This window comes from Phoca vitulina, unplaced genomic scaffold (genome assembly GCF_004348235.1).
Source record: "Phoca vitulina isolate PV1807 unplaced genomic scaffold, GSC_HSeal_1.0 scaffold90, whole genome shotgun sequence".
NCBI classification, from domain to species: domain Eukaryota; kingdom Metazoa; phylum Chordata; class Mammalia; order Carnivora; family Phocidae; genus Phoca; species Phoca vitulina.
Window position 1 is genome coordinate 3,312,300 of NW_022589793.1, and position 24,690 is coordinate 3,336,989.

Here is a 24,690-nt window from a genome sequence, read left to right on the forward strand (position 1 = left end):
CACGAGTGCAGAGGGGAGGAGCAGAGGGAGAAGCAGACGCTCTGCTGAGCAGGGAGCCTGATGCGGGGCTTGACCTGATCATGACCTGAGCCGGAGGCAGACGCTTAACCAACTGAGCCACCCAGGTACCCTCTACTTGGATTTTTTTTAAAGAATGTTTTATTCTGATTATAAAGTAATGCAGGGTCTTAGAAAATAAAGAAAGAAGAAGAAACTAAAACCCACGTTTCCTATCATTCAGAGTATTCTGATAGGACTTGTGTAAAACACTAAATAATCTGCAGTATTTGGCCTTTCATCTGTCATTTGCAGGAACCAGACTGATGCAACCCACATATTTATCAGGGAAGTCTTATACCTTGCACAGTTCTACTTTATTTCCGGCTTCATCCATCTCTTCCTTTAGGGTATCTATTTTTGATGGAAGCCCCTGGAAGTTGGTTCCTGAAGATTTGTGAGCCTGGTTCCACCTGCAAAACATGGGGACAACCAGTATCTAAGAACCACTTGCACATTCTCGACCTTGTAGAGTCAAGGCCCTCAGGGAGACAGACTCTTTCTCCAGAACAGATTCTACCTGGGATAGGCAGCATACCTAGGATGTCAGCCTCTCCTGAGTTTATCCTCCAGGAATGGAAGCAAGCAAAAAGAACCAGGAGCTCCCCACCATGCCAGGACTCTCGCTCTGAGAGTCTACCACATCTTGTCTCACACACGCCCCACTGCTGGAAATCATGCCATGAAACCCCTTTCCCGTAGTGTCCAATTGTGATATCCTTGCCATGAAACACCCCTGCGCTTTCCTGCTTTGACCTGGAATGTTCCTGTGCCACTGGGAGTCAGTCCCACTCTTGGGTTCCTATGACTCTTCCTGCTACCATCCTCATCTGAGATTACTTCCAGCAAGTAAAACCTAGAACTTTGGTCAAGCAGTTAGCAATCCATAGCTAGGAAAGCACTTGTAGAATTAAAAACAGTTGTTAGAATTAATATTCTAAACACCAAGTTTATAGCAAATCTGAAGCATAATGTGGAATATTTACATTCCCTTTACAGTAGGTCAGAAGGACTGAAAAAAAGGTTATATCATAGCAAGAGTAGGGGAGTGCAGGGGGGGATAATAATCTAAAACAATTTCTGTGTGCTTTGACCTTCTCTTTGAGTATGGATTATGTCTGCTATTCTGGAAAGTTCCAGCAGTGTAAATGTAAACATGGATATTACAGAGATGAAAACCCATGCTAGCAACTCACCAAGCTTCCCAGCTGCTGCACTGCCCCCCCCCCCAAACATTACACTCCGACTTCTCTCCAGTTCCTGATGTGAGGCACTCCTCCAAAGCGGGGCTTCGGCGAGTCTGCCAAAGCTAAGCTTGGCAATGCTGTGTAGTGTGGACAGAGCATGGACTTCAGAGTCGGACATGCTCGGGTTTGAAGCCTGGCTCTCCCATCACTAGCTGTGTGACCTTGGTCAATGACTTAACCTCTCTGTGCCTTAGTAATCTCATCTGTAAAACGAAGATAACAAACACGGTCTGCCTTGCAGAACCATCATAAGGAATCAGGGAGAGAACAAATATATATATATGTATGCGTATGTGTGTGCAGATAATATCTGCCATATAATGGATTCCTACTTAGAAAATAAGCAGTAATTAGTCATTAGCTATGATCATTTTCCTCCAGGAAAGAGCCACAGGAATAAGAAAAGAAGAAATATTCCACTGTTTGTTTCTCTAATACCTGCTTTGATTGGTTAAGTGAACAAGACCATGAATGCAGATCAAGAATCCGTGTTGAAATCCCCTCCAGGATACAGGAACTGTAGATGTAAAATTTCTGGCAGATAAGCATCTATAATGTCACTCAACCAACTCCAGTGAGGGAGCATTCTCGGCCTCATTTAATTAACCATTAGAACACACTTCCTTATCTGGAGCAAAAAAAAATCGACCTCAGGGTGGCCTCTACTCCTGGTCCTGACCTGGAGGATTCTAATCACAGGTGTACACGTGACGAGGAGACAAGACAGTGGACTTTAAGACAGGCTCCTAGCCCAGACGTTTATCACCTCGGAAGCATGAAGCAAGTCATGTGGGTAACTCTGTGCAGGTTCCTCCCTGATCCATAAAAGAAGTCTCTTCTCGAGAGGAAGGGGTGTTACCTAACCCACTGACCCGTTCCCTCTCCAGTCCTCGCCGAGGGGCCTCTGCACTTAGTACCCAGCATGGAGTCTGACACAGTAAGCACGCAACTGCGATCTGTCAAAAATATGAATGAGCAAATGAATGGAAACGGGTGGAGGAATCAAACAAGCTGAGGTACCACGTATGGAGCTCAATGCCTCGCACGTGGCACGTGGCACGTGGCAAGTGTATGGTCGGTGGTGGCAACTATTTTTACCATGTAGCTAATTCCTAGACGTACCTTTTATGATCTCAACATTTCTTAAATCAGGACATGTCTTAACAAGGGATTTGTACATTGAGTGGAGTGGTGTTTCTCCCCCCCGACCAAAAGTAGGTATTAAATCAGTGGTGCATAGGTACTCAGTGGTATCTTAGAAATGAGGAAAGGCTGCATTGTAGAATCGCTACCGACGTTCTAAATCTGCAATAAAAAACACGTGACAGGACAAGCTCAGGAAATGATGGCTGTCTCTCCATATATTTGCCAAAGAGGAATCATCATATCCATTTCACAGGACTGCAATGAGAACAAACTTACAAAATAAGTAAGTCACAGAGATGAAGAGCGCAGCATAGGCAATACGGCCAATAATAATGTTAATAACACTGTACGGGGACAGATGGTGACCACACTTGTTGTGATGAGCACTGAGCAACGTACAGAATTGTTGAATCAATGTTGTGCACCTGAAATTAATGCAACATTGTGTGCCAATTATTCTTCAATAATTAAAAAAAAACCAGAGAGCTAACAACAAAGCCACTTTTTTTTTTTTAATAAAGTTTTATTGGAAGACAGCCACACTTTCATCTACTTATGGTCCAGGGCTGTTCCTGTGCTGCATCAGCAGAGTTGAATGGCTGTGACAGGGACCACCTGGGTTGCACTGCTGAAAATATTACTATCTGGCCCTTTACAGAAAGTTTAGCAACCTTGTGATAAAGTCTGAGAAAGGACGGGGCCGGGGCGGCTGCCTCCATATTCCCCACTCTCATCCGAGGAGAAAGCCACGTAAGTCACTGATACAAATGCCCTTGGGGACAGAGCTAGGCTGGAGTCCTGCCACGAGGCTCTGCAGACCGTCGTCAGGCATCAGCCCACAAGTCAGCAGCCCTCTGGGATGGTTACTTAGTTTTATGGGAGTTTCTCCCTCTTGAGCGCAGCATTCGATTATGAAAGTATCATAACCACATGGCGTCTGGACGTGGCAGGACCCTCAGAACTGCTAAGATCACAGATCTATTTATTCCTACGGTCCCCTATCCTAGCAACAAACACTCAGAACTGTCTGCCACTGACCCCTCTCCCCTTAAAACACTTACTTAGGTTTCTTTCTTTACCTTTTTTTTTTTTCTGTCTCCCTTTACTGCTGGTTCACTAAGAACAGGATGTTCTAACATCATCCCCATTGCCACGCTTGGGAGAATGAGCCCTAAAAAGCAGGTGTAAGTGGGCGTGACTTGGTCTATGGGTCAAGTGCATGAATCTGGAAACCTGCATCTTGTCCACCGAGTGGCCTTTCTCTCATCTGTGCTGGGGACAAGGACGGTTGCTGGGGGAGTGACAATAATACTGCATTATTGGTTATTTTTGCAGCTCTACCTTACCTGGCTCTGACCGAATCCCAGTCCAACACCAATTTAGCGAGCTGTTTCCTCTGTTTCTGGATGTTGGGAATCTCCATCTAGAAAGAACATACCACATATCCAACGGCATAAGCTTTGGGGTTTTAAACTTAACATTCGAAAGGGCAATATTTATGCACATTTTTTTTTTCCTCTTAGGCATAGGATTTTGTACCCTCAACTGATTCCCCTTATTTCCAAAAAGAAGCTACGTCAAAGCCACCGGTCACTGTTAAACTTGTAGACGTAAGCAAACCATTCACCACGCAGCCCACACTAGTCTTGGCTCTTCTGTGCCGTCCGGCAAAAGCACCCACCTCTGCTATGCTGCCCAGAGGTTCCACGATCTCTCTCTCAACAAAGACTTCATGCTGAGCAAGTTCTAGAGCCAGCTGATTCTCGGCATCGCCACACGTCTCCAGCATCTTCCTTTAAAAACACAAGATACCCCACAACAAGCATATGGTCATTAAATCAGGTGCCTCATTACCATACTGGGCCAGTTCTGCTCTCTACATGATGGAAACACATTAGGGGGACGCACAGTAGAACCTCAAAAATGTTGTAAGTTTTGGGCATCACCGAAAATATGAGTCCACAGACTTATGCTTTAAAATGAAAAAGACTGTTCATGTGCATTACCAAATGTGTCTTATGCCTCTGTTAAATTGATAACTATCTTGCTAGGTTAATGTTTCATCTGTTGTTGTACAAAATAGTAAATTTATATAGCCAAAGAATCTGTTTTTTATTTTTTTTAAAGATTTTATTTATTTGAGAGAGAGAGCACGCGAGAGAGAGAGAGAGGGAACACAAGCAGCGGGGGAGGGCAGAAGGAGAGGGAGAAGCAGACTCTCTGCTGAGCATGGAGCCCAACATGGGGCTCGATTCCAGGACCCTGGAATCAGGACCTGAGCCGGAGGCAAATGCTTAACCGACTGAGACACCGAGGCACCCCTAGGAAGTGACTCTTAAGGACCGGAAGGGGCTGGTCAGAGTTTGTAAACTTGAGTCAACAGCTGGAACAGGGAAGGGGTTTGTTCTTTACACCCAAGCTCAGGAGAATAAAAATTGACCCTACCAATGACTTTTGCTCGCAGCCCTTTCAACCCATCTCCAGCCTTGCTCCTACTAAATGGAAGATTCTCTACCATCCCAATGGCCCGGACCCCACTTTTTCCCCACAGAGACTGCACTGTTCTCCCGGGGGATGAGCCATGCCATCACGCTCACAGTCCCTCTGTCACACAGACAGCTGCCACACACCCCACCCGCCTACCCACTCCCACTGCCCCGCAGGGCACAGGGCTCTCTCCCTAAAAGCAGCTGACTCTTACCCCAGCAGAGACTCTTCCAGTTGAGTCGATGCTTCTTGCATGTTCTGAGCGAGAGCGGTCAGAGGGAGTTTTTTCTGGAAGGCAGAAGACAGTGTGTTGGTTGCACTATTATTGACACCTGCATTCTCGATGACCTGCTTCAGGTCACCCTTCAGGGATTTCTCCTCCAGGCAAACTGCACAGGTAAGAGACAGCCTGTCTGGGTTCAGATTCTGGTCTCGAAGGTAGAAGCTATGGGACCTCTGTATCCGCGTCCTCATGCCTGGATGACACAGACGCATGGTAATAGCGCAGGTGTCCTAGGGCTGTCCGTCTACGGGGATATTCAGTGTCAAGTGCCCAGCACATGGTAAGTGCTCAGTAAGTGCTGACTGCTAGTATTATTGTTGTGGTTGCTGTTAGCTGTTATTTTTATTTTTATTTATTTATTTATTTATTTTTTAAGATTTTATTTATTTATTTGACAGAGAAAGACACAGTGAGAGAGGGAACACAAGCAGGGGGAGTGGGAGAGGGAGAAGCAGGCTTCCCGCCGAGCAGGGAGCCCGATGTGGGGCTCGATCCCAGGACCCTGGGATCATGACCTGAGCCACAGGCAGACGCTCAACGACTGAGCCTCCCAGGCGCCCCAGCTGTTATTTTTAATTAATCAAGTGCATGCTGTGTCTCAGACACTGGGAACAGAAGACACAGACTTTGCTCTCTGATGATCTTAACAAATAAGCGCAATAAAATACTCAATTTCAAAAACTTTTGCTAGAATACTCTCTTTTTTTAAGATTTATTTATTTTGAGAGAGAGAGAGAAAGAGAGTGGGGGCAGGGGCCAGAGGAAGAGGGAGAGAGAGTCTTAAGCAGACTCATGCTGAGCCCGACACAAGGTTCCATCTCATGACCTTGAGATCACGACCTGAGCCAAAACCAAGAGTCGGTCACTTAACCGACTTTGCCACCCAGGTGCTCCTAGACTACTCATTCTTAAACTGGCTCTTAATTTGGCTGTAATCATAACGATATAGCTTCAGTTAAGTATCTAAAAGTATCTGGCTAAATATCTAAAAAAGTTTTTTTTAAGGTATTTAAGCACAAAGCCATGCATTTTCCTATCAGAGATTTGTTGTTCAGCTGGAAATGACCATAAGGATCGTGTGATTAATGTTCTACTTGTCCAGTCAAGGGACCTGAAGCCCAGGGAGGTCAGGTGGACTGGCCGGGCACCCCACTGAGGGGCAGCAGAGCCAGACCTCCGTGCCCACGGCCTGAGCCTCAGGTCAGCACCTTTCCACCACTGGCTGATGGCTCATCTCAGAATACGGGTAGAAGGGGCCTGGAAAGTACCAGGGGTTGGCGATAACACACAGTCTGTTAACAAAAAAATGGGTTCAGTGCTGCAGTGCTCCACGTGGTTTTGACTCCCCAGTAGAAAGGGCCCTCATGGCAAAGACGCAGGGTACATCCTGCTGTGGCGTTGTTGAGCCTTGACCTCTCGCACGTCACCTGCCTTTCCTGCTTTCAGAGGGCTCCATGCGATACAACTTGCACCGCATTTGCTTGCAGTGTAGAGAATATCTCTGGAAGGCTATACGAGAAACTACCAGCACTGGTCACTCTGGAGAAGGCAGCAGGGCGCCTGGGGAACAGGACCGGGAGAGACCTCGCTTTATGTTCTTCTGTATGTACTGGATTTTGACCATGTAAATAGGCAGCCTATTCGAAACAGTATATTGAAATGCAAAGATAAATAACAGCAACTATATTTACCCATCTCTTGCCTTCTCAAGTTGTTTTCAAATAAGTAAATAACAGGCTTCACCTGCCCCACCTCCCCCACCTGCCCCTCAGTTTCTACACTTCCAGACCAGGAAGAGAGGAGAAAACGGGCAGCGTGCCTTGATCATAGTGAGGGTAATTCACACATTTTCGTAAGGCTTTTTTTTTTAAGATTTATCTTATTTTAGGGAGAGAGAGTGAGCGCGTGAGCAGGGGTGGGAAGGGGCAGAGGGAGAGGGAGACAGAATCCCAAGCAGACTCTACTGAGGGCAGAACACAACGTGGGGCCCAATCTCACGACCCCGAGACCACGACCTGAGCTGGACGCTCAGCCAACTGTGCCGGCCAGGTACCCCAGTAATGCTGCCTTTTGGAGGGAATTTAACTCTAGGATAAATGTAATAAACAGGAGAAATATACTTTGTGCAACTCTGGAGCTCTGGACAAAAAGAAATCATAAAAGAGGAGTCTCCATTGCAAGTATCATTCAAGCTCCCAGCTATAAACAGCCTTGCGGTTTCCAGGCTCTGACCCCAAAGCCGCAACAATCCTGTTTCCTGATGTATACAAATAAGGATATTCCGCTTATTTAACCCTGTGCTCCTTGATGAAGATGCTGTCTACCGCCGCCATGCTCCTCCACGAACACGGCTAAGCACTTCCTAGGCACCGACAGCTTTTTTATCACCAGTGATTCATTTAAAAAGTTCTAACGTCTGGGGCGCCTGGGTGGCCCAGTCGTTAAGCGTCTGCCTTTGGCTCAGGTCATGATCCCAGGGTCCTGGGATCGAGCCCTACATTGGGCTCCCTGCTCACCAGGGAGCCTGCTTCTCCCTCTCCCTCTGCCCCTGCTTGTGTTCCCTCTCTCGCTATGTTTCTCTCTCTGTCAAATAAATAAATAAAATCTTTAAAAAAAAAAAAAGTTCTAACGTCATAATTTATAAAATGCATGCCAACTGCACAAAAGGCAGGCACTCCAGGTCTCACGTGACGCACGGCAGAAGCTCTGCCGTGTCCATGTCTTGGGCTGAGACCACCCCCTCCAAGTCTTGCCTCTGCACATGCATGGGAGCCTCTCGTGGGGCCTTTGGGGGCTCCTCCTGTGTATTCTAGAGCCCTAGAGGCTGCCGCCATTTTCTCCGCATTGTATGACCTCTGTGGTCGCCTATCTCCTATTGTTTCTATGGTGACTGCCCCTCCCATGTGCACAGTGTAGACAGCCGCAGAGTTCTGTCTTTGGCTCTTCTGTTCCAGGTTGGAAAAGGAAGCCTCAGGCATTAGGTTTTAGAACTGAGGGCCAGGCACCTTTGCCCCCGCTGCCTAGAATATGCCCATCACCTGCCGCTCATTGCCCTCCTTTATGGCTGGACCACCACCTCCTCCAGGCAGCCTCGCCTGACTACCTCTCTCCTCCCGTGATGCCCATTCTTGATCCTCCCATGGTATCCTGTGCACACTTTGTTACGCATGTCATTTTATAATGATCCCTTTGTGTGTCTCTCCCCACCAGGCTGTGAGCACCTTTAAGGTGGAGACTATCTCTTCTTCATTTTCTATCTCTAGCACTTGTACATAGTAGGTGTTTGATAAATACTCGTTTAATTTGTTTTTACGGAGTATGTGGGACACCTAGGTTGTGTCTTCCAGCGGTCAGAGGGAGCGACCAGATATAACAACGTGAAGGACAAAGGCACACAGAGGAAGCGGGAGACACCGGGACTGTCAGGGGAAATGGGGTCAGATTATGAAGGGCTTGTCATGCTGAAGAGCTTGGACTCTAATCCTGCCAATGGGAAGCAGCCAGCGCCCCTCAAAGAGGCACCACGGGCATCGGGGCCACTTCCGGTGTGAAACTATCCCTCCAGGCACCGCAGAATGTTCGGCATCTCGGTCCCCTCCCTCCAAACACCAGTAGTGTCTCCCAGGTCCTACGGCAACCCAAAATGTCTCCACATATTTCCAAATCTCCCCATGGGTGTAATTCTGGTCCCTCTGGAGAACCACGAAGCTAAGACTTTTTTTCAGGCAGGAGGATGAGAGTACTGATGTGTATTTCAGAACATTCTGGTGATCTGGCTGGAGACACGCTGGAAAAAAAAGGAACCAGAGGCAGGAATTGAAGCTCAGGAGGTGACCACACCATCCAGGTGAGAGGTAATCAGGTTCTGCTTTAAGGTGAAGGTGGCAGAGATGGAGCAGAGGTGAGGAATTCAAAAGATACTCACAATCACAGGACTTGCTACTCAAGCAGCTGTGGGAGGGTGAGGATAAAAGGAAAGGGAATGTAAGGTAACCCTACAGTTTCTGGCTTGCATAACAGGGTGGGTGGAACTTAAGAGTCAACACAGAAGGAAGAACTAGTTACACACACTAAAATAGACATCTAGGGAAGGAAGTGTTTTTGCTTGGTTGAAATGGTTTAGATGTCCCTGGCATAAACACATCAGCTAGAAGCCATGAGAACAGAGGAGGTGGCCCAAAGAATGTGGCTGGGGGAATAAGGAGGAGGACAGAGCCTTAGGGCACCATGTGAAAAGGGTAGGTAGAACAGAAGCCGTGGCAAGAGAAGGAGAGGAGCCGTGGGGACAGGACCAGTGGATTGGGTCTGGTTCTGCGGGACTGGACCTGCAGCAGGCATTCCTGCCATCGTGGGTGCGTACAAAGCTCCACTCTTTGGTCTCTACCTACTGCAGCCAACTAAGTATTGCACAAGAGAGGAATAACCCTGTTGTCTAGACGTCCCATAAATGTCTGTAAGGAAATATAAAAGAAGGGCGACACAGATCATCTGCATGCTGGTTCTTCCTCGTGAGACATCCGGTGACAGACAAAACACTTTGGCAAATCATAGCTGCCCCTGAAATTATCACCTTAGTGGCATGTGGGCTTCCAAGGGTTAGCATATGCTCCTGAGCTAGGATCTCGGAAACCCAAGGATGGGACTGCCCCACGAGCACTGCTGCTCGTGGCACAGGAGTCGGATGCTTTGACCAAATGGACACATTCGATGGTTCTCCTGGAGTTCATCCCTCTTCCTCTCTACGACAGCATCCTGATTTCTCTTAGGGATCCACCCTGGTCTCAGTAAAGCCCGTGAGCTGTAGGTAGCTCTGTGGCCCACGCTTTAAGGCTGGGCCCTGATTAGCTTAACCAACCAGCACATCCCATCTCCTCACCAACCTCGCCCCTGCCCACGGTGATCAGGGTGGAATGGGAATGTTCCAGAATGGGAAATATGGCTCAGTACGGACCAACGCAATGGAAGGTGGTTTCTACCTGCCAAGGACTTGGAAAAAGAAGATTTCCCACTCCATTAAGAAAACTACTGGAAGACACACTTTCTATTCCTGCCAGACACGCACAAGGAAGCAAGTAGCCCAGGGAAGCTGCTGGTAGCCAACCCGCGACCATGAGAGGAGCCCATTTAGGGATAAAGCAGACACTGAAGAAGGCAGAAGGGACAGAAGAAAAGAAAGTGGGGTTTTGGTTACACCACTGAAATGCTAGCCCAAGCTTCACCTCAAGTCCACCCCAGCTTCTGGACGTTTCGGTTAGTAAGCCAATAAATTATGTCCATTTTCTAAGTCCATTTAAGACAGGCTTTCAGCTTTTTTGCCATCAAAGCATTCCTAACAGACATCTCCATTGTCTTATCAACGACAAATGGCTCATTGAGTCTTTAAAAGCACCTGGAGAAAATTCAGTGTGAGCAGGGCTTTCAGCTCAGCAATGTCTTAAGCACAAAAGAATGTTCTGGTCAGGCAGGCGTCACGAGAGTAAATGGCGATATAAGGTACAAATCTGCAGGCAACAGCTGCTCCTGCCTGAGAAAAACCAAGGGTCTACAGGGTACAAAGCCTCACCGAGACGCAAGAACGACGGCCCTGGGTCACACCCGCTACTCACGTATCTCCTCTCGGTGTCGGTCCCATGCTGGCCCTGGAAACATGCCGTCAGACGCTTGTGTGAATGGTGGCACACTGACCGAACCGTGTCCAGGCGCCGCTCGATCTGACAAAACAGAGACAAACGAGCCATTTGCAGGGGCTGAAGAACACACCCAGCCTCCTCCTTTGTGGCGCCGGCCCGTAGGCAGAAAAAGCATCCCGTGGTCTAAGTGTTTAGCTCTGGGATGTACGTGGAAATGGTCCCCATTCACTTACACCAGGGGTTCTCATTATTGACATTTGGGGCCAGATAATTCTGGGGGGGGGGCTGTCCTGTGCATTATGGTGTGTTTAGCCTCATCTCTGGCCTCTCCCTACTAGATGCCAGTAGCACCCCATTCCCTGAGGTGTGACAACCGAAGATGTTGCCACACCTCGTCCAACATCCCCCCAGAGGGCGAAGGCAATAGCCCCTGGTGGAGAGCCTCGACCTCCCTTACACCGAGGGGTTTCGATCTCTCAAGGGCCAAGTCTGCGCACAGGGAGGGAGCAGAGTCCGGACTAAAACCTCCTGTCAGAAAGAGTGGCGGCCGCCGAGTTACACACCACAGGGCCAGCAAAGCCCCGGCTCCAGCCTGCAGGAGTGCAAATGAACACCTCAGGCCCAGGCCCACTGCCAAGTGGAAAAAGCCACAGGGACGTTCAGAAGCGACCTCCTGCACACGGCGACAGGGCCTTCTGCGCACAGAACATCAGGCTGGAGGATCACAGTCAATGTTCCACAGTTTCCACTCAAGGTCAGTGTCTTCAGAATGATTCCTTATTGGGTTTAGGGTGGGTTGTTGGCTTTGTTTTTGTTTTCAATAAACCTCTAAAGCAGAAGGGACAGCCAACAGTAAGAAACACTGACTTAGGGGACCCATGCATTACGATTTAGTTTCCCAAAATATTACTGCTGGGATATGGCTGTTTATGGCAAAGAGAGCTGCTTTTCACGAGAAGGAATGCCAAAAATGTGTATTCTGATGACTCATTAAGACCGAGTGCAGGCCCTTAGGGATGCTTTCTATTTTAAAGAAAAATCAACAAATTCAAAGCAGAATGCGTTTTTACCCCACAACGTTTTACCCAGTGATATGGTTCTGTGCTTCTTTCTTGAAGGTCCTCACTGCCCCAGCAGCTTTTCTTCAGAGCCAAGGCCCGACCACCAGGACCCTGATCTGGCAGGCATAAAAGGAGCAGATGCCCCATCACCTCCCCCTAATCTTATAATGACTGGATTTTAAAACACTGGAAAACTAATACACACTCTTTATTTGCCATGAAAACAGGTAAAATCAAAACCAAAACCAAAACCAAAACAACCCTCCCCCCGCCCCCGCCAAACTCCATTTCACTTTGATTCTGATTTCTACTAGAAAACTGTCAAGTCCATAGGGATGGGGACCTTGGTCTGTTTTGTTCACTGATTTCTCCTGAGTGTCCGGAACACTGTCTGGTTCACGAACGGAAGGTGCTCATTTAATATTTGTTGAAAGGGCAAATATGTATCAAGTTCCCGTGCAAGGTATTACAAAAACAACAGTAAATAAGTTGTGCTTCTTGCCCTCCCAGGATTCATAGACTCCCAGGGAAACTCCACATGAGCAAAATGAACTTACTTATGAGCAAAAACCCAGGCAAAATAGAGCCTCTTGAACTGATCTAAGTGGCAGGAGGACATAGAGCAAGTAAAGGGAAGTTTCACACCAGAAACAAACAAATCTCCGTGGCTTATCCGTCGTGCTCTCCTGTTTAACCCATTAACTCCTGCTAATAACCCAGAGGGGTGGATACAGCCATTATCCTCATTTTAGTGAAGTGGAAACTGAGGCACTTGGGTTTAGTGTGGGTTCAGTAAATCCCTGAGGCCACAGAGCAAGTCAAGGGCAGACCTGGGTAGGGAGGCTCCAGACTCCATACTTTCACCCATTACTCTCCTTCTTTATAGTCAAAGAAGGGGAAAACATCTGTAGCAATGATGGCAGATGTGGAGTAAGTATCCGTGTCATGAAATGAGGTGTTCCTAGAAACCGGCGAACTCTTGGGGCCCCAGTGGATGCTTGTCCCTCAAGCGCAGACAGTTGCCGCCTGCCTTCCACGGGAACTCTGCCGTCCTCGAACTGCCTGTGAGGCCCCCTGGCCGCATCTTGGGGCTTCAAGGATTCAATGAGATCGTGTCTATTACTGGTGTGGGATGTGGGAGACAGAACACGGGCGTGAAAACCCGGTCGAGTTAAAGGTTAACTAAGACCGAACAACATTGCTGGAAGTCTGAAAATGAAGTTGAAATACGTGGTAAAAGCCAGTGAGGAAATATTATTAAGAATATGATTGTCTAATAAATCTGGGGGGAAAAAATACCTAATCCTTAATAAAGACTTCTGGTCCTTTAAAAATAGGGGGGGGGCTCTTAAAATCTTATACCTGTGGCTGGCTGTCATAATCAAGAAGGATGTTCTGACACGGGGTGGTACAAGTAACATTCTTCTAAACTATGCTGGTTCCTTCTCTCCCTAGGGAGAGACGGGGGGTCACCTGGGAGCGGATCTTTGGTCTTCAGGGGTCAAGTGCACACACCTGCTGTGGGTTATGGAAATGACACGAGCAAGAAGGCTTCAGAGAAACCTCAGTGCAGGAGGGGCTCTGTCCTTCCCGGTGCACTCTGGGGTGGCGGGGACGCAGGGGGGCTGAGGTTGAGCGAAGGCATGTGTATAAAGGGTCCAGGCCTTCTGGGAGAAACTCACAGCCCCAAAGTTTGGGAAGCCTGTTGAGAGATAAGTGCAGTGGCCCTGGCTGAGGTCCCCACAGGAAACACCCCTCCCTACGGAGAGGAAAAGACGTCCAGGTGGACGACAGGCCACCTCAGGGCCTCAGAGTGGTTCCACCAGATCTGGTCACTGTCACCGAGACTCTAAGTCCCTGGGGACCCAGCTCAGCCCAGAACTGGAGAACAATAGCGTGAGAGGGAAGGAGAAGTGGAAACTCTAGGTTGGAGCCAGTGGGGCCCTCTGCTGCCACTGGCCGGGCCCGTGCCATCAAGGACGCCATCCCAGCAGTGAACGACGGTCCCTCCGCCTGCCCGGGACCCATGACCAGGCCGCAGTGCCACTGGACCGGCTGGGCCAGACAGGCCCCTCCCCAAACCCCACCCCAACACCTGGCACTTGAAAGCAGGACTAGCCCCATTTGAACTTCATAACATGACACCAAAGTTTCAGATCCCCTTTTTATCACCATGCAACCCAACTGCTTTTCTTTCCCACTCAGAATCACGCGGATCAATTTTATTCTGTTTCAGAGAATACATACACGCATCCACTTCAGTTCTCACCTATGAGGTTTGGTTTGGTTTGGTTTGGTTTTCCTCTTTAAACAAAGTACTTGAAAAAGATTTTTATTTTGTTACCTGTAACAGATCTTCACTGAGGACTTCTGTTTTCTCGGCTCTGTAGGGGAGGGAATCAAAAGTTCAGAGTTAGGAATCCAGAAATGCAAAGCAACTCAGGAAATTCAATAATTCTCATCCTGGAGTTTAAAACAAAATGGGCAGGAATGAATGATAACGTGGGGAGAAACTCCACCGATGTTGACATCAGAGGGCTGCTTAAGCAAAACCAAAGAAAAACCAAAGTTTGCAGAGAATAGCAACCCCAAACAAGAGCCAAGGATCGAGACCAGTTGCTCCCCGACTTGGGCTATACAGAATCCCTGGCAGGGGGGTGGGAGGGGGGTAGTGCGCTGACGTAAAATGCCAGTTTCCGGGACTCACCTCTATTCTAATTCAGCAGGTCCAGAGCAAGATCCTGCTGCGTTCTGAAGAAGCCCCTTCTGCCCAGAATTCCATGGCCCCAGACCCACAGACCACCCTTTGAGAAAAGCCTGCTTAGAGAATCTTAAACTTCATTTCTTAAAATGATCATTTCTGAGTTGCATGAAACAGGTTCGTCACAAATGCAGGAACATGAGTCAACAATACATACTCAAGATAGTAACAACTGAGCATTCCCTCCTTCAGGTATCTCATCCTGCCCTTAAAAAGAAACAAAGTATTTTCACAGCTTTCCCCCACCTATGCCTTCCAACCACCATTAACTACATTAACTCCGCAGACCTTTCCAGAAAGCTGACCTGCAATCAGCACAGGAGCATTCAGAGCTGCTTGAGCCTCTGGTGCCAGATCACAGTACTTTCTTAAGAAGACTTTCCTCTGCAGTCCAAAAGGGCAGCATCGTTGCCGTACATAAACCCAGAATGACGGGAACCGAGGTGCCATATTGGGACTTCTGGTTTAAACAGTGATTGAAGGCAAGTCAATGAACATCCCTACCCAACTCCCATCAAAATGAACAAGGAACCTTTTTTTTTTTAAGATTTTATTTATTATTTGAGAAAGAGAATGAGAGAGAGAGCATGAGAGGGGGGAGGGTCAGAGGGAGAAGCAGACTCCCTGCTGAGCAGGGAGCCTGATGCAGGACTCAATCCTGGGACTCCAGGATCATGACCTGAGTCGAAGGCAGTCGCTTAACCAACTGAGCCACCCAGGCGCCCTGAACAAGGAAACTTTTAAAGGGAAAAGGAAAAGTCTGTTTCAGCCTTGAACGTTGGGGGAGTTGGGGGAAGGGGAAGACCACCAATGAACCAGAATTTTGAAGCCTTTTAATAAGATTTATTGCAGAATGGAAGGCTGCATGATCTTGCCCATGAACGAATCTAATGCAAGAGAAGGAAAAGCCGTTTGGCCAGAAAGTGGATGGGACCCCCTCAGGATGACCTCAAAGCACTGCTAAGCTCAGAGCAGTGCCAGCCAGCTGCCTGAGGTGTGGTGGTGCACACCTCCAGCCCACACTTGGCCAATGGCAGGTCAAGTAAAAGCTGGCCTTGTCACAAAGGATTCCAAGACCAGTTGTCACTGCAGTGTCCTCGTTAGCAGAGAGATGCCGATGGCAATGACTCACACACCAATTTCTGCAGGCAACCAGAACTCTGACCTAACTCAGATACCTCCCCGGTTCACAGGAGCAGAGCCTGGAGATGAGTTCAGGGCCCCAGCTTTCAGAGGAGGCCAACTTTCAACTCATGAATAAGTTCTGCAAGCAGCGGGCCCAAATACGCCATCCCAGCCCTTGCGTGGCATGCGTGGTGCCAGGCATTGTGGAAGCACCGAACATAAGCAGTCAGGCCAGTTAGGGAAGTGGAGCACGGCCCCAGCTGACTAGGAGCTCAAGCAACCAGCCTCAAAAAGAACCCTGACGGCCAGCCTCGCGGCTGAGCCCTGCGCTCAGTGGGGAGTCAGCTTGAGATTCTCTCCTCCCTCTGCCCCTCCCCCTGCATGTGTGTGTGTGCACGCGTGCTGTCTCTCTCAAATAAATAAACAAGGCTTTTGAAAAAAAGATATATTAGATTTCTTTCCAAAATTAATTTTAGAGACCTCCATAGCTTCACCATGACTCCTGTTCACCAACAGCCTTGTCCCTCCTCTAGCAACATAGCGCCACTAGATTGTGTCACTTCGGCCTCGCCTTCTCTGGCCAGGGCCCTGTATACCTGGGACAGAACTCTGAAATCTCTTCCTTCTGTAAGTACAAGTATACACAGATAAAAGTCCCCAAGGCCTACTGAAACATTCAGAGTTCAAAAGAAGAGATTCAGAGCCAGTAAGTCCTTTGATGAGACAAAATTATTTTAAAAATATAACAGAAGAAGAGGAAAACTTAATTTTAAAATCCCAATGTGGGCCATTAGCAGGTATGAGAAAGTTACTAATAGCTGAGAACCAACTGTGTGCATCTTTTCCCAGCAACTTGTTCAGTGACCTCACACCGGTAATTTGAAATGAAAAATCAAATACAATACAAACAAATGCAAACAATACAAATCAGGGCTTTTTTTTCGGGGAAGGGGGGGTCCGAACATTTATGAGCATGGCACTGCAACAGCCATAAAGAAAATAAAGCAAATGTAAAAACAAATTAAGTATTAACTTCAGGAAAAAACAAAAAGTCCATTAGAAAGAGTCATAGTACACTACTATGCTTAGCTGCAAATAATTGATTGGATATAATAATGTAAATATCAAACAGACATATATCCAAAAATTGTAATATAACTGTATTGGAAGGATAAGGGAGCAAAAGCAGAGAAAAAAATCACACAAGAGCACGAAACCCTCATTCATCATGACAGGAAACCAATAAGTAATAACTAAAACTTGATAACTTGAAGGATAGCAGTTTACATATTATCTATAAATGTAGATATGAGTGATAAACAGAAATTTGAAAATAGTTGCCTCTGGGGTTGGGCAATCGCACCTGGGAGAGTGGGATTAGTAGAGAGAGAACCCACTGTGAGAAATCTTTTACTATTACTTAACTTTTTAAACTACATGTATACATAGTTTCAAATTTTAAAAAACAGTATGTTAGTTACATTTTTCAGTGACATGCTTGATATGGTTTCAAGTGATGTGTAACTTCAAGTGAACCATAACTCTAACTTAAAACAGTGGGTCCAACTGCCAATCTGCACAAAAGTATAACAGAACACATACCTCAGAGTATCCAGAATACAAAGCAAATTTGCATAATTTACTGTCCTTTTTTCAAATTAACAACTAAACCCTTTGCTTTAAATTTAGAGGTACTTTACCTAAAAAGCTATCTGGAGGTAGAGATATATATGGAACATATTATATGAAAATGTTAACATATTGCTTAAAAATAAATTCAACCTATGTTTCCTGCCTTTGTGGACAATCTATATTACATTGATAAAATTAATTTTATTTTTTAAAGTTTTTTAAAGATTTCATTTATTTATTTGAGAGACAGAGAGAGAGAGAGCATGAGCAGGGGGGAGGGGCAGAGAGAAAGGGAGAAGCAGACTCCCCACTGAGCAGGGAGCCCCATGCAGGACTCGATCCCAGGACCCTGGGATCAGGACCTGAGTCAAAGGTAGACGCTTAACCGACTGAGCCACCCAGGCGCTCTGATAAAATTAATTTTAGAGAGAAATCTAATATATCTTTTTTTCAAAAGCCTTGTTTTATTTATTTGAGAGAGACAGCACGCATGAACACACGCACATGCAGGGGGAGGGGCAGAGGGAGGAGAGAATCTCAAGCTGACTCCCCACTGAGCGCAGGGCTCGATCTCATGACCCTGAGATCATGACCTGAGCCCAAATCAAGAGTTGATGTTTAACCGACTAAGCCACGCAGGCAGCCCCACAATGTATCTTTTTAACCAGATTTTAAAAATTCACCGAAATTATTAAAAATTACCTATTATCAGGAACAATTACTTTACTGAGCTTTACCAGCCTTACGGAGCTATAATTGACAAATAAAACTATATTTATATATATTATATATATGTTTAAAGTATATAATGTGATAATTCAGTTTGCATATATATTGTGAAATGATTACCCTAATCAGGTTAATGAACACATCCATCACCTTCCACAGTTCCCTTTTTTCTAACAGTAGTTGTGAGAATGCTTAAGATCTACTCTCTTAGCAAATTTCAAGTATATAATATAGTATTATTATAATCCCCAAAGCCTGGATTTCCTTCTTTCTCATGGCTGAATAATATTCCAGTGTGTGTGATGTATGTGTATACATATGTATATATGTATCACACTCACACTCCCCACATATTCTTTATCCATTCATCCATCAACCAACACTTAGGTTGTTTCCATATCTTAGTTATGGTGAATAAGGCTGTAATGAAGGCAGGAGTTCAGATATTTTTGAGATACTGATTTCACCTTCTTCAGATATATATTCAGCAAGTGGGATTGCTAGATCATATGGTACCTCTATTTTTTAATTTTCTGTGGAACCTCTATACTGTTTTCCATAATGACTATGTTCTCACCAAAGTATACATGGGTCCCAGTTTCTCCATATTGTCACCAACATTTGCTATCTCTTGCCTCTTTTATGATAGCCATTCTTACAGGTGTGAGGTGATATCTCATTACGGTTTTGATTTGCATTTCCCTGATTATTAGTGACGTTGAGCACCTATTCATATACCTGTTGGCCGCATGTATATCTTCCTTGGAAAAATGTCTAATTAGGTCTTTCGCCCATTTTTAAACCAGGTTATTCGCTTTTTACCACTGAGTTGTATGGATTCATTATGTATTTTGGATATTAGCCCTGTATTTATAATTTGCAAATATTTTTTCCCATTCTGTATGTAGGTTGCTTTTTCATTTTGATTGCCTCTTTGCTGTGCAGAAGCTTTTTAGTTTGATGTAGATGACAGTGCCTTTGGGGTCATATCCAAAAAATCACTGCCAAGATGGATGTCAAGGAACTTTTTCCCTATATTTTCTTCTAAGAGATTTATGGTTCCAAGTATTACATTTAAGTCTTTAATCCATTTTGAGTTAAGTTTTTAGAGTGGTACAAGGTAGGGGTCCGGTTTGCATTCTTTTCCCAACACTACCTATTAAAGAGACTATCCTCTCCCCATTGTGCATTCTTGGTGCCCTCGCCAAAGATTATGTGACTATTTATATATGGATTTATTTCTGGGCTCTCAAATCTTCCATTGATTTATGTATTTTTTTATGCCAATAGCATACTATTTTGATTATGACAGCTCTGTAACATACAGTGGACCCTTGAACAACATAGGAGTTAGATGTGTCGACCCCTGTACAGTGAAAAATCGGCATATAAATTTTAACTCCCCGAAAGCTTAACTACTAATAGCCCTACTGTTGACCAGAAGCCTCACTGATTAACATATTTTATGTCACCTGCATCATTCACTGTACTCTTAGCATAAATTAAGTTAGAGAAAAGAAAATGTTATTAAGCCAATTGTAAGAAAGAGAAAATACATTTACTGTACTGGGCTGTAAAAAATCTGTATGTAAGCTATTCAAACCCATGTTGTTTGTTCAAGGGTCAAGTAGTTTGGAATCAGGAAGCATGAGGGCTCCAGCCTCGTTCTTTTTGCTCAGGATTATTTTGGCTATTTGGGCCTATTGTGGTTGCATGTGGATTTTAGAAGTATTTTTCTCTTTCTATGAAAAATGCCACTGGAATTTTGATAGGAACTGTACTGAAAGTATAGACAGCTCTGGGTGGTATGGACATTTTAATAACATTAAATCTTGCAATCCATGAATACAGGATATCTGGGAAAGATTACTTTTAAGTGACAAATCATGATTCTGGAATGTAATATACAAATTGGGGTGGCTCCTTCACACAAAGATACCCCCACTGGCCTATGCTATCCCTACCTTAATTTAGGGAACCACCACTGTCCCTACCTCCAATATGTGGTCCAAATGACTTGATCTTCCTCATCCCCACTGTGACTGGTCCAAGGCTCAGCCCTTTGTATGCTGAACTGTTTCGAAGTGTTCATCTTTACCAGAGACCTGGAATTTTTACCCAAGGAAAGTCCAGCCATTATTCAGAATACTGGCCAAGGTGCCCATTCAAAGGATTTATATTAGCCACTTGGCTTTTACTGAGATGTGATTTTTTTAAAAAGATTTTATTTATTTATTTACTTGAGAGAGAGTGAAAGTGAGAGAGCACAAGCAGGGGGAGCAGGCAAAGGGAGAAGCAGGCTCTCTGCTGAGCAAGGAGCCCGATGCGGGACTTGATCCCAGGACTCTGGGATCATGCCCTAAGCCGAAGGCAGACTCTTAACCGACCGAGCCACCCAGGCACCCCATCTGAGATGTGATTTTTGATCAGATTTTAAAAATTCATTAATAAAGCAAAGAGGGGGAGCAACATATTAAACTTTTCAAGGCACCTTACAAAGCGATCCAAAAATTTAAAAAATAATACTTGCTAAATCAGATTGTTTTAAATCTGACATTTTGCTACGCGGACCTAAACTTTTTATATATGGGCCTTTTTTCTGCTTTGTCAGAGCCCTCTTTGTGTCCAGTGTTCTGTGCTTGAAAACACACTTGAATGTTTCCTGTCTGTAACTGGGAAAACAATACGAAGCAGGAAAGCACTTCCCGCCTGCCATTTTACTCTGGGGTTTGTTTTTTCCTATGCACCCCACCGTGCAATTTCACGAGTCATTCAAACAAGGCTTATAGCAGGCTGCAGTTTTAATTTCTTTATTACTTTTTGGGAAAGCATAACCTTCTTTCCTCATAATTCCCAAAGCCTCGCAGCAGCAGGGCTGTGCAGACCTCGATGTCCCCCCCCTTTCCCTTGACTGTGGTAACGGCACACCTTGCAGCTGCGGCTAACAGGAGTCTCACTCAGCTCCCTCGCCAGGCCACGAGAAAACGGAAATGCTTCCAATCTGAAGTAGTTCAGCTCACCAAAAAAGACGGAGATGCTTAAACTAGGACACAGGGTCAAAGGAGAATCTCCAATCGGCCCGACAATTTCTAACCCTGATCGCAGACTGATTTCTGGAGAGGTTTCTGCCATGGCTACACTCAAACGCCCGACACCACGATTGTGAACTGCCGTCCTGTTTCCCAGGATACTGACTATGGCACTCGGGCCACCTGTGTGATGCATTTATTATGGGAGCCACGGAAATCAGTGCTCGAGTCCACACCTCCAATGCATGCCGTGATCTTCCAAGCACTACGCATTACTGACCTCATCCCCGCCAGCCAGAGAGTTCCATAGGGGCAGAGACCAAGTCTATCGTAGCCATCACTCCCCCGGCTCCAGCACCCTTTTTGCTAGCTGCCTGCCACACAGTAGGTGCCTCACAAATATACACTGAGTTAGTGAAAAAGTAAAATGGCTGTCCCAACAATAGAATAATGGCTTGAAAAAAAGATCTTCCTAGATTTCAAAAGAGGTAGCAAGTAAAAAAAAATCCAATAGCAGGAGGTAGAAAAGCAGACGTATGTGTAGAATTGCCTTCCACAGTAAAATCCACAATGACTAAAATTCAAAGGTGATAGTGCCTTCCAAAGTTTAATAAAAAAAAAAAAACCACAGAAAGTAAACTATCCATATTACCAGGGGTCAGCAAACAATAGCCTACAGGTGCAATCTAGCTCACTGCCTATTTTTGCATGGCCAGTAAGCTGAGAATAGTTTTCACTTTAAAATGGTTGGGGGAGGGGCGCCTGGGTGGCTCAGTTGGTTAAGCATCTGCCTTCGGCTTAGGTCATGATCCCGGGGTCCTGGGATCGAGCCCCATGTGGGGCTCCCTGCTCAGCAGGGAGTCTGCTTCTCCCTCTGCCTCTGCTCCTTTCCCCTGCTTGTGCACTCTCTCATTCTGTCTCTCTCAAATAAAAAAATCTTTAAAAAAATGGTTGGGGGGAAAAAACTCAAAAGAGGAATATATAATATGATGCGCGAGAATTACTTGACATTCAAGTTTCCGTGCGCACAAACAAAGTTTTATTGGAGCACAGCCAGGCTGATTGGTTGACGTATTATCAATGGCAGCTTTCAGGCTACAACAGCAGAGCTGAGTTGCTACAACAGAGACCATACAGCCTGTGGAGCTCAAAATATTTACTATCTGGTTGTTTGCCAACCAGTGTGCCAACCCCGGGTGGACACCAGTGACTCTCACAGGGCGTGGTGCAAATCTCACTAGGAGGGTTTTTGGAATCGCTCCGAGGACTGGTATGTGAGGCGGGGCTGGAGGTGTATTCCGTCTTCTTAGACATTCTGCCTCATGTCGGAGAAGCGGCTGCCCCAGTGAATGGGGGTGGCTGACTGTGTTAATACAGTCCAAATGTGGGGCACAGCCCAGTGCTGGTGATGCTGGTGACAGGGCGAGATGAGAAATTATGTCTCGCCTCCACCCACTCACCTCCCCCCAGACCACTGAAATATTATAACCATTGTTTTCTTTCTGATCCCCACTCATAAACATATTTCAGGGCAAGAGCTCAATAAATACAATTGCCTGTGTCAGGCGTTGGCCAGCTTTTTCTGGAAAGGTCAAATAATAAATATTTTCAGCTTGCAGGCCACGCCATCACTGCTATCACTGAGCTCTGCCGTTTTAACACGAAGGTCACCACAGACAACATAGAAATGAATGGACCTGGCGATGTTCCAATAAACTTGACTTATGGACACTGACAGGTGAATTTGCATACATTTTTTTTTTTTTAAAGTAGGCCCCACGTCCAGCATGGAGCCCAACACGGGGCTTGAACTCGTGACCCTGAGGTCAAGACCTGAGCTGAGATCGAGTCACATGCTTAACTGACTAAGCCACCCAGGGGCCCCATGCATTCACATAATTTTCATAGGTCACAAAATATTCCTCTTCTTTTGATTTTTTCCCCAACCATTTAAAAATGCAAAAACTCTTCTGAGCCGATTGGGGCTGGATCTGGCCCGCAGGTCACAGTTTGCTGACCCCTGACCTGTGTACAAGTGAAGTGTGGTTTCCCATGAAGCTTCAAGCCTTTCTAATCACTTACAAATTCTTCTTACTTTGAAGGGGGATTTCTGTGCTTTCCCAGCTCGCTCTTCCGAAGGCAAGAGAAGCTAGCTTTTCAAGACTTCACCAGATTGCTCCTTTCAACCTTGTAGCAGCTCACTCACCTCTTCCCACTCAGTCCATCTCAACCCAGCGATGGCAAACACACAGCCCGAGAGCCAGCACTAACTTCAAACATCTGTGTCTTCCTGTTGCCCCAGGATCCCAGTGCTGATGGTTTGGGTCGACAAATCCACACGAGAGATTGTAATTCTGTGGGTTTTTCACTTAAATAATCACTTAGATATATCAATTAAAATGAAAAAAAGGGGGGTGTGGAGAGATATTTTAATAAACTGATTTGAAATTCTGGTTACCTGCAAATATCTAAATGCATGTTTGGTAAGTGATATAAACTGTAACCAATCAGTTGAGGAAGCTCAATATTGTCTATGGGGCAACAACACACAAGGTCACTGCCTGCAGTGAAATTTATATGTGCAGGGAAATAACAGGAGCCAGCCCCACAGCTAAGTGGTGTATTTCATCCTGTTGGGAACCAGATTTTGTGCAACGCTGTCATCTCCTGGTACAAGTGTTTACAAAATCCACTTGAGCCTCTGTGCTGAGTTTGGACAGCATTTCGTCTGATTTCACAGCAAGCCAGGGGACTGCTGGGTGAGTTTTTCCTGTTCTATCTCATTAGATTAGCTGTCTTCTTAAATTTCTGGGCAGGGATCTGAAGGCTACTTAATTGGATTTTAAAAATAAAGGAACCCTCTGACACTTTATAAATGAAACAATTTGTTACGCATTCCACAAAGCAGTTTAAAAAGTCTTACAAGAGGGTTTATAGAACTCTAAAGGGAAAGTATGGGAAAAGAAAAACAAAAGATTCCCATGCACTACACTGAAAAGAAAAAGGATATTTATCAGCGGGAAAATGATCAAACAGAAAGTATTTTGGTAATAATATGGGTGAAATACACCTAATACTCTACATTCTATGCTCTGAATTATTTCCCCAAATGATGGAACTCTGGCCACATATTTACAGCTTTTCTGAGTTAAGTAACATTTATTTTTTACTTTAAACAGCAGTAACAACACCCTTATCAATCTTAACTGACTCTCCACAATGTGATTTGAATTCCAATCCACGACTAAGATGAACGTTATATTTTAAAATCAACTGAATTGAGGTTTATTGTCTTCCTGCACATGTAAGCTTATGCGGCAGCTTTTTGTTTGGTCAGTTGGCTTTTCTCCCCGCCTCTGGCACACAAAATGGAATCTCTTTGCTGTCCCTGCTGTAACCACGTGCTAAGTCTGAAAGCTCCACCAACAATTTCTGCTTATGGCAAAGTGGGAAGGAAGCTCCCTGCCGCCAGCACACTGCGCAGACTCTGCCTTCAGTGGTCC

At 45.7% G+C, this 24,690-nt stretch overlaps 1 protein-coding gene across 8 annotated transcripts in view; it reads right to left on the reverse strand.

Moving 5' to 3' along the window:
* The window catches only part of ARHGAP17 (Rho GTPase activating protein 17), a 54,136-nt gene extending 38,932 nt beyond the window's left edge, over nucleotides 1-15,204 (reverse strand). For 7 of the 8 annotated variants that reach the window (XR_004298327.1, XR_004298328.1, XM_032396236.1 and 4 more), the window contains exons 1-5: nucleotides 10,827-13,171; nucleotides 5,152-5,225; nucleotides 4,132-4,243; nucleotides 3,797-3,873; nucleotides 359-470 (exon numbers count right to left, since the gene is read on the reverse strand). Coding sequence is in view for 6 of the 8 variants with exons in the window: in XM_032396236.1 (XP_032252127.1) it covers nucleotides 359-470; nucleotides 3,797-3,873; nucleotides 4,132-4,243; nucleotides 5,152-5,225; nucleotides 10,827-10,958 (507 nt within the window). In the remaining 2 variants the exon portion in view is untranslated. Of the gene's footprint in view, nucleotides 1-358; nucleotides 471-3,796; nucleotides 3,874-4,131; nucleotides 4,244-5,151; nucleotides 5,226-10,826; nucleotides 13,172-14,255 lie in introns of those variants that run through there. The other variant, XM_032396237.1, reaches the window with a different exon arrangement.
* Nucleotides 15,205-24,690: the final 9,486 nt, after the last annotated feature.